Source organism: Tachypleus tridentatus, chromosome 2 (assembly GCF_004210375.1).
Source record: "Tachypleus tridentatus isolate NWPU-2018 chromosome 2, ASM421037v1, whole genome shotgun sequence".
Classification (NCBI taxonomy): domain Eukaryota; kingdom Metazoa; phylum Arthropoda; class Merostomata; order Xiphosura; family Limulidae; genus Tachypleus; species Tachypleus tridentatus.
The window spans coordinates 72,877,939-72,888,413 of NC_134826.1; the positions used below are offsets into that span (position 1 = coordinate 72,877,939).

At 35.2% G+C, this 10,475-nt stretch overlaps 1 protein-coding gene across 5 annotated transcripts in view; it reads left to right on the forward strand.

The window, feature by feature from the left end:
• Positions 1-9,492, forward strand: part of LOC143244214 (homeobox protein cut-like) — a 316,853-nt gene extending 307,361 nt beyond the window's left edge. For all 5 annotated transcript variants that reach the window (XM_076488461.1, XM_076488464.1, XM_076488465.1 and 2 more), the window contains one exon: positions 465-9,492. In XM_076488461.1, coding sequence (XP_076344576.1) covers positions 465-1,558 — 1,094 coding nt within the window. In that variant the 3' untranslated portion in view covers positions 1,559-9,492. The remainder of the gene's footprint in view (positions 1-464) is intronic.
• Positions 9,493-10,475: the final 983 nt, after the last annotated feature.

Here is a 10,475-nt window from a genome sequence, read left to right on the forward strand (position 1 = left end):
GCTTCTTTAACATTTTAAAGAAAGACACTAATGACTGTGTTTTACCTTAAAATTCCCGGATGATTTTCCATGTGTTGTCACTTAACACTATATTGCAAAAGTAAAATAACAAAACATTAAACTGGTTAATTAAGCGTCTATAATATATATTGTTTTGAATTAGTATATTGTTGCAACTAATCAGTAATATTAAGATTTATTTAGTTTCAACATTTTAACTAAGTATGTATTATTAACTCTGTAAATATTTTTGTTGTATGCTTATTTTAACGCTGTGATATAGCAGGGAGCGTTAGATTTATTTAATCATATTTCATGACTTGATTTACTTGTATTAACTAAACCACCAGATAGTAAGGGAGTAATAATAGTCCTAATAAACATTGTCCAGTAAGAAAAAAATAACAGAACATTTAGTGGTTTTACGTTCATCTTACGTTGAATCGTTTTTGTTGTTGTTGTAGCCAATAAACGTAAACGAAACGGTGGCGATGCCCTTGAAGGTAGTAACTCCTGTAAAGAAAACGCCATCTTCAGCTATGAACTACCATCACCATCGCCACATTCATCAACCAAGAAGCCACGAATTCTTTTTTCTAATAGACAGAAGGAGGCTCTACGCTTGGCCTTTACAATGGACCCATACCCTAGTACTGCTACTATAGAGTTCCTAGCAAGCGAACTCAACCTCTCTGTTCGTACAGTTACAAACTGGTTTCACAACTACCGCATGCGTCTAAAACATCAGACAGCACCTCCTGGTCATCACAATGAAAATAAACCAAGTGACATGCCTGCATTGAGGGAAACTAACACTGGCTTCGATCCACTCCAGTTTCGGTTTTTACTAAATGGCCGAATTGCCGATATCGATAAGGAAAAACACGCCGTTTCAAGGCCGTATAGTATGTACATACACAACGAAAGCGATGGAACTTTGGACCTGAGCATGTCTAGTCAGCACTTTCCGCCAGGCGGCAGCAGTAGCTGTAGCAGTTTTCAGTCTGGTCCTTTTGAAGCAACTTGTAGAAGCCCCTATGGTAACTTAACCGATGGTATGAACGAAGACTCGAACTTCTCTCACGATCGCGTAGTTTCTGAAAACAGTGACCAAGAGTCAATGTACGAACAACGATCACCATCTCCTTGTGGTCAACAGGATGGAATAAAAGAGACGCAATATACCAGTAACAGCAGCAAGAGAAGGAAGCCTGCTATGCCCCAGTGGGTGAATCCAGAACTAGAATATTCTGCCGATAGTGACATAAAAAGTGACGAGGACGAAGACGACAACGGGGAAGTCATCAATGGTGTGTGTGTTCGGCAAGCACCAGACATTAACCTTCACTCGTCAAAATCAGAAAGAGACGTCAATGACGTATCTCGGATCGACGAAGAAACTATCCCAGAAAGAAATTTCTGGAAAGGAAAAGAGGAAAGATGCTTTCCAAATAAAGACCAAAAAGTAAACGATATTACTAACCAAGAAACCAACTGTGATAGCCAACAAAGTATAAACAGTTTCAAAATGGTTGACTCACGTGGAGAAAGAGAATAGATAGATATTATGGTGTATAAATAAGATATTGAACTGATGCCAGTTGAACGTACGATTTAAAAAAATTGCTCTAAGTGTAATTTTTAATTAGAATCCAGATTTATCAATCGATTTCCTCTCCACCGCCCTAGAAAAATAGGTATTCGTGTTATTGTTTTTTTCTTTAGCAGAGCACTAAAGAGTGTCAAACACAAGTCTGAATGTCTATGTTTTAGTGCGCGTTCGATTTTAATTATGAAATTGCCGAAAATTTTTTGGCATTGAAATAATAGAGGGAAAGCGAGCAACTGAAAGTTCAACCATCAGGGTGATCACAATAATTACACGTGATTCTATCACCTACAATATTTAGCTAGACGCCTGTTTTTTGTCTTTCTTATAATATTTAACCAGACATCTGACTATATGAGCAAAATGAAAAAGAAGGATTTACAAAAGTTGTGCTTTCTCTAGAGATTAAAAACAAAGACATCTACTAAGTGAAAACACAACTGTGAACAGTATTGGTTGCTGTTTGTCAAGAAATTATGGTAACGTAACACACTATCCGATCATTATTTCCAAACGTTACGTTACAACCATATGTAAATAACCTAATATTGTGATCTAAACAAGGCTAGCGCAAGCCCGTGTCCAGTTTGTTCTCGTTGCTGACCTTCACTTCATTGAAGGAATGGTCATTTTAGTGTTTTAAAAGGTAATATTTCATTATTCGAGCTATCTGAGTTTATCTATTAGGCCTTACCGAAATGTTCTTTCATCTTCGTGCTTTCGAAACCTGTATATTGTTATTCAAAGTGTTATATACGTCTGTAGTCTCTCTATATATACTATTATACGGAGTTTCGTTTTTTAATATTCAGAAGCATGCTGTTTGCAGATTTAACGAATTCGCTCGCACTATTTCTGGACGTATCTGCTAATCTGTGGAACAGATATCAGGCATTAATGCGTGTCTCAAAACAAATGTTTTGTTTTTGTTTTCGTAGGCATTCTGGGACGTGGCTTGTATCGATTAGCGACTGGTGTTGTCAGCTTTACTTAGGTCTAAACAAAACACTTTCATTACAAAAACGTCGGAAGTGAGAGCTGTTGCCCTCTAATATCTCAGGAGGCAAATCCCTCCCTCTAAACATCCCTATAAAAAAAAAAGGAAGAACTGGGAAAGAGAAAATAGGAAGTGAGGAAACGAAAAACAGAGAAGCAAAGTAGTTGGAAAGAAACAACAAACAACACAGACAGTGTTATACCACCACTCCTAGCATATTAACCGAGATAAGTATATGGATATAGCTTCTTGGGGATAGATATAGTAAAAACAAAAGACATGAGTACACTTTCTAGTATACCTATGTATGTAACTGACAGAAGGGGGGGGGAGAAGGCTTGAAACACTAACTCTCGTTGACTTACCCTGAGATAAAAAAATATTCCCCTTACTTGTCCTGGACTTCTGTACCCAGCAGTTTCAACATTTGTAGGATTTTGTTTTTCCCCAAGAGAACATTTTTGACACTTATCTCAGCTAGACCTTACAATTTTTAGGGGCGCTTTGTATTAAGAAAGTGATTAAAAAACGCTAGAGTTTTCGGGAACTTCGCTCCCTGGACCTCACGACGTAAGTGCAAATTCTTTCTATATATATTTGCCCCCCATCCAACCCCAAAATGCTCTCGGCACGTTTGCCTTCACATTATGATGTTATTTAGATCTGTACAAACGCCTTCATATTCTTACCGTATTTAAACTTTATTGTCATAAATAAACGAACATAGTTTGCTATACACACACACATTTTTTCGTATAAATCTTTAACGGAGTTTAAAAATACCTAAGCAAACGTAGGCACTGGCTTATTTCATTAAACTTTACCCCCACCTGCAAATTCTGTCATGAAGTCTGATTTAATGAAAAAAAACACAGTAATATAAAGTATTCTGTTTCAAAATTATTGAAAATAATGTTTTTCAACTGAAACTGTTATGTATAAAATTTAGCTTAACTTGTTCAAATGGAAGCCTCTTTCTTTTATATTTAGAGTTTTTTTCTTTATTTATTAAATTTTACTGAAATTATTGTCCAGAAATATTCACGTTCCTGATCCTTTGATCTCTGACCGAAGATCCTGATAGGAAGTTAAGCCTTGTTAAGATTTAAACCAACGGGTATAAGTACATATTGAACGTACATAGAATGAACGTACGTAGTTTCTTTATGTTCAAACTAGACTGCTTCTTACGACACGGAGGATGTCAAGAATGAATGTAGTGTTTCTTATTTGTTTAGACTCACTTTATACGTTGGCAGAGTAGTCGGGTGGCTGTGTGTTATAGAAACACTGACTTCAGAATGCTCTGATAACACTATGTAATACAAATTTTGTTCTTGGATAGTAAGTGTTATTTCTTAATTGCTTATGTTGTAAAAGTACAGAAAATGGCCATTATTCCCTTCAAACTTTGCTTTTGTGACCTGGATAATGAAATTTAGAAATTAACCTATTTTCTATGTAAAAAACGGGCAAATTTGCACATTTTCATTCACATAAGGTCTGAATAAAACAACATAAATCAAGATTTACATGTATTTGTACTAAACTTGTACAAAAATGAACAAAAATGTTTAGAAGTGAGTGGTTTTTCGAGATTTGCGACTGTAATGTAAATCATTTTCACGTATCAGCCCCCAGATGTAGTCTCCCATCATGTTTTCGTTATACGCTCCTTGCAGCGGCGTTCAAAGTCCAGTATATCTTGGTGGAAGCACTCGCCTTGCTCCTCTGAGTATGCTCCCATGTTCTCCTTGAATTTATCAAGATGAGCGTCAAGGATATGGACTTTCAGGGACATCCTGCAGCCCATTTTGCCGTAGTTTTTCACCAGAGCCTCAACCAGTTCCACATAATTTTCGGCCTTGTGATTGCCCAAGAAGCCCCGAACCACTGCGACAAAGCTGCCCCAAGATTTTTTTTCTTTCCTACTGAGCTTCTTGGGGAATTCTTTGTACTCCAGGATCTTCTTTATTTGTGGTCCAACAAAGACACCAGCTTTGACCTTTGCCTCAGACAGATTAGGGAAGAAGTCTCGAAGGTACTTGAAGGCTGCAGACTCCTTATCAAGAGTTGTGACAAACTGTTTCATGAGACCCAATTTTATGTGCAATGGTGGGAACAACACCTTCTGGAAGTCCACTAGTGGCTCACACTTGACATTATGCCTCCCCACAGAGAACTCGGTCCGTTATGGCCAGTGCTTCCTTGTCGGCTTCACATATTTTAGCAGATGCTGTTACAGAGTACTTTTTCGCTCTTGTCTTGATAAAATGGCCACATACATAGCAGAATGCGTCTGGAGAATGCTTGCAGCTTCTTGATGCTGTCTTTGATAAAATCAGATTGGTCTATGTGTTCACTTAGGCAGCTAGAACTAAACTGAAGTGGTAAGCGGTGAGCCCCTGTATATATATTACTATGGAAAGTTCTAAAAAATTATAAAAGGTTCTTGAAAATTCTTATAAGTTCTACAACATTCTAGAAAGTTCTTGAAAATTCTGTATCAGCTACTCAGCACCTAATATACCTGAAATATTTTGGAAAATGGGTAAATTTGAAAATTTCATTACCAAGGTCACAAAAGCAAAGTTTGAAGAGAAAAATAGGTCTTTTCCATTTACTTTAGGTATAAGCAATTGGGAAATAACACTTTCTGCCCAGGAACAAGAAAAAGTAAAATATTTTGTTACATAGTGTAATCCAGTGATTAAGTCTCGTTAGGCTTAAGAATCAACTGTTAACTTTAGAAAAAAACACAAAAAAACATTATGAAATGTGTGTAACTGTAAACCTTTTGAAGTAGCTTGCTAGTGAGTGTTATGTTTACGAGAAAAAGTTGATCAAAGAGCAATATCACAATTACACACACATATATGTATATAAACATATGTTTGTTTAACCTAAAATTGCAAAAGTGTGAGAGTTGCATACTGCATTCAAAATTATATAAACAGAGAGCTTAATTGGCCAAAAATCAGCGATTTACACCTGACGACGTTATTTTTACACGAAGCATTATGTACTGTGATATACATGTTTTATATCTATTTCTGATTAACTTTCTTCATTCTTTGTAGAACATACTTCCTGTCTTTGATGCCGTTAAAACATAGTAATTATTTTCAAACGAGAAACTAGTCATAAACACCTTTAAAATAAAAAATATTTGAGTAAAATCTTATTATAGAAAACGAGGAAAATTCGTTTTCGATTTTGGTTTATCAACAGTTTTCTCCTAGACGTTCAATGTGAAACTTCCAATACGTTTTTGTGAGAGAAATATGTGAATTCTTGCTTCTTTAACATGTTAAAGCCTATGGTTGGATGTGCTTTAACGTTTATAGAGCTAACGTTAAAAATTACTAAAGAAATTGTTTATGATACTTTTTAAGGACATATAGTTGCTATGTTAAAAAAATTATGTATTAATTTTTCTGTTTGCTCTCTAGCTCCATCTCGTGGCGTTTAATTGAAGGATGGTTATGTGAAAAGCATGTTCATAAAAAACAGTTGTGTCAAGCACTTTATTAAATGCTAAGCATTTTCTCCACGTACGTTTGTTGTTATTGTTTCCAAGTATTAAAGCTGATATATAGATTGTGTTCCGACACATAAAATACTCGAACTTTTTCATATTTATTGACTAAAAATCTGTGACCTCAGTTAAATGGTCACATAGACTTTTTAAAATAAATATTTCTCATTTTAATGATTAACAAAATGCTCTATATTAATATATTTTATATTATTCCTTATCGTTGGTTAACGGCAAAGGCTAAAATCCGGGGCTTGAGATAGCTAATTTTTGTAGCTCTGTACTTATAAACAAATCAACAAATTAATGTTATTCGGTAAGTATTAACCAGTTATCGATATCAAAAATTTGTTTTTCATTTATAAAAGAAAATGACAATATTATCAAATATTTTATAAAATCATCCCCTGGCGGTCTATTATAATTTTTTTCTTTCTGTTGTACAGGAGCTCTGAATATGAAGGAACTATACTGATATGACATTTAAAATATTTGCTGTTTATATTTCATTTAGTGTTCTACCAAATAAAAATTTCTAGGCAATTGGTTATTTACTTACTTAGAACGATAAAACTGCTGGAAAAGAGAAGGAATCTGAGAAGTATAAAACTGGTGGTGGTTATTAATGTCATCATCCGGAATTATAGCATTTAGTAGCCCCCCGTTAGTACAGCAGTAAGTCTACGGATTTACAACGCTAAAATCAGGGGTTCGATTCCCCTCGGTGGGCTCAGCAGATAGCCCGATGTGGCTTTGCTATAAGAAAAACGCAGCATTTAGTAATAACACCAAAAATCTACGGTTCGATTCCCCGTGGTGAGACACAGCAGATAGACCAGTATGGCTTTGCTCTAAAACATCAGTATCAACTTTATGCGAAAATTATGTAATGTTGACCTTTGACCTCACAACTGATCCAGAACTGTCGAATTAGTAGCATACATCAGTATTACTTTATGCGAAAATTGTTGACCTTTGTCCTCACAACTGAACCGTTATATTAATAGCATACTTCAGTACTATGCGAAATTAATGTAATATTGACCTTTAACCTCACAAACTGGCAGACTATTCAGTTACATCCTGTATAATCGACTTCATTTTTTTTTCTTCATCTTTACCCGGTTAGCAGAACCGTATCTTAATATAACACCCTATAATCGTCCAAATGTTAATAGGTTCAAAATTAGCGTAAGCCTAATATTTTATTTTAGAATATTTCTTGTTATGATCAGTTTACTTTGGAGGAGAAATATTAATGTCAAACGCCTCAAGGTAATGTGAGAAAGTGTAGAATTTTCCAGTAAGAAAAGAACGCTTCCATTTTTATGTCAAACTAACCTGAAATGTAATCATAATGATAATATTCATTTATAAACATGCAATGTTTAACAGTTTTAACGAGTGTACTAATAAAACTAAAAAAAAAAAGTTTGCTTAACTACAAAAAATAATAACTAAAGCCTTCTTTTGAGACAGTTATTTAAATTACGTCCGCGAATAGCGATGTGTCAAAAATAAACTCTCTAACCACAGTGCTTTTTAGCGGTAGGCCTTTCCGTCAGTAACAAACTGGAAAAAAACACAATCGATTTATATGGTTTCGTATTTTTGCGTTACGTTTACATTTTTAGAACCTATGTGTTTTCTTAACGTGGTGTTTCAAATGTAGCCCACCGGTAAGATGACGTAATGATTGTGTTAGACTTTCAAAATTGTTTCAGCTCGAATATAGCCTCTTTTGTTGTTGTTTCTGTTTTACTGAAAATCCAAAATAAACGTATATTTTTGTTTTATTTTAAATTAAACCGGTGGCGATAAAATTGCACTACATTAAGACTCATAAAGGTAGTCAAACTTTGGAAAACTTTCAAATACGACTCGTAACTTGTATATCTCTAAGGCTCGTAATCTGAGGGTCGCGGGTTCGCATCCGAGTCGCGCTAAACATGCCCGCCCTCCCAGCCGTGGGGGCGCTATAATGTGCGGTCAATCCCACTTTTCGTTGGTAAAATAGTAGCCCAAGAGTTGGCGGTGGGTGGTGATGACTAGCTGCCTTCCCTCTAGTCTTACACTAAAAAATTAGGGACGGCTAGCACAGATAGCCCTCGAGTAGCTTTGTGCGAAAATTCAAAACAAACAAACAAACAATCGTATATCTCTAAGATATTTTTATTTAGTTTACTGTGAGAGTGAAATGTTATTTTCTTAGTAACTTCTTAATCAGTTATACGTGCGTTTCGCACATCAGGACACAAGTATCCTGATAAACAGGAGTGAATTATGTGGAACTTAATGTTTACGTTGTTATTTATTGTTACTGTTTTAAACGACGAAAGCTGGTGAAGCAACGAAACCGGTAGACCTGGTAATAATCACTTAAAATGTTTTTGTGAATTTCTGGTTGAAGCCAGTTAAAGATAAGATATTAAATCTATTGTGAAAATGAGGGGATAATACTACTGAGATAATTATGATACCAACACGTAATATTAGTATCGTAGTATCAACGTGGAAGTTTTATTTCTCTGTTATTAGGTATAGCTTTCGTTTGTGATTCAACCTCTGTGGCCCTAACCTGTTTACTGTTGGGCCGCTTCACTTACCTTTTGTAGGGAAGGAAGGTGAAATGGATGATAAGGGAAATTCGGTGTGCTATCTTTATTAAATTACGACGTTTTTTTTTGCATATATTACAGTGCCTCTCTAAAATTATCTATAAATATTAGAAATTAATTCTTGAATGCAGTGTGGCCTAAAGTAAAAAGTACTAGTGATTATAATTTCAAAATAATGCATTGTAATTATATAATTCATCAGTGTCAGAGTTATTATTAATTCCTTCGAATGGGTATTTCAAGTATGCTATATTTCACATTTTAATTACAAATTCCATTATGGAGAACGTAATTATTCGTTATTTTAACCTGTTTTTAAACTATTGTTGTGCATCGTATTTATTGTCTTTAAAGATATGATAAATATATTATTATTCAACTACCACGTGCGGCTTTGAAAATTGTTGCCTTCCCATAATTCTGTAATATACATCAGTACTTGCGGTTCATCCGCGTTTTCTGATATCCTTCGTTCAAAACGTATCTTTTCACCACTGTATATGTATGTGTGGGTTTATTATAGATTTCAATCTCTTATCGATAATTTCAAAATAGACGTGAAATGATTTTAAAGCAAAATTTTCGCCTTTTAAGGGCTGTTTTTACTCTTCAACTTGTCTTAAAAGTTTGCTTTCAAAATGAATGCCTGTATGTTTGATATTAAAGTTCATATTAATATTTTTATTCCATCTCATGACAAATAAAGTTGGATTTTCTTCTTCAGTGGGAACTGTACGTCCTTTTGTTATCTTTTATTTCAACTTCCTCTCTAAAGTTAAGTAGCCACACTTCTATACTAGCTTTGTCTTCTGGTGTGTAAACAAGATATCCGGTCATTGTTATACATAATACACTTAGAAGTTATAAGATCATTACGTAAGGGTCGTAGGTTCGAATCCCCATCACACCAAACATACTCGCACTTTCAGCCGTGGGGACGTTATATCCCACTATTCGTTGATAAAAGAGTAGCCCAAGAGGCTGTGGGTGGTAATGACTAGCTGTCTTCCCTCTAGTCATACACTGCTAAATTAGGGACGACTAGCGCAGACAGCCCTTGTGTAGCTTTGCGCAAAATTCAAAAAGAAGAACAAACGATCACTTTGACCGAAAGTTATCCAGAGTCACCAGACAGTTGATAAGGCAGACACTTGAAAGATGCGTCGCCGGTGCTAGACCGTGCGATCAGCCAAAAGTTATCCAGAGTCACCTGCTGCTCTACAAAATGGAGCTATCAGTAATAGAAATTAAATTGAGCAGTAACAACGAACATGTTACTGTCGATATCCTGCAAAGGAATAAAACAAAGGTAACCGTAGCAGGAATTTACTGCTCACCTAATAAACAAATAGATATAGCATTACTCAGCAACATCTTTTCCCACAACCAAAACTCCATAGTTATGGGTGACTTAAATAGTAAAAATGTTACCTTTGGATGCCGGAGCTCAAACTACAATGGTAGAAGTCTATTACAATTCATAGATGATAACAATATAGTTTTATTAATTGATACCATCCCTACACCTACTGCGTATGCCACTAACTCCAGTGACATACTAGACCTGTGTATGTGTAAATATAATCTGAGCCAAAAAATAATAAAATTTCAAGTGGGAAAAGATGTTGACAGTGATCACCATCCAATATATTGTGTCTTTGATCTCGCCCCCCATAAAAATATAACATTTAGGAAAGAAAAAATTAATTACAG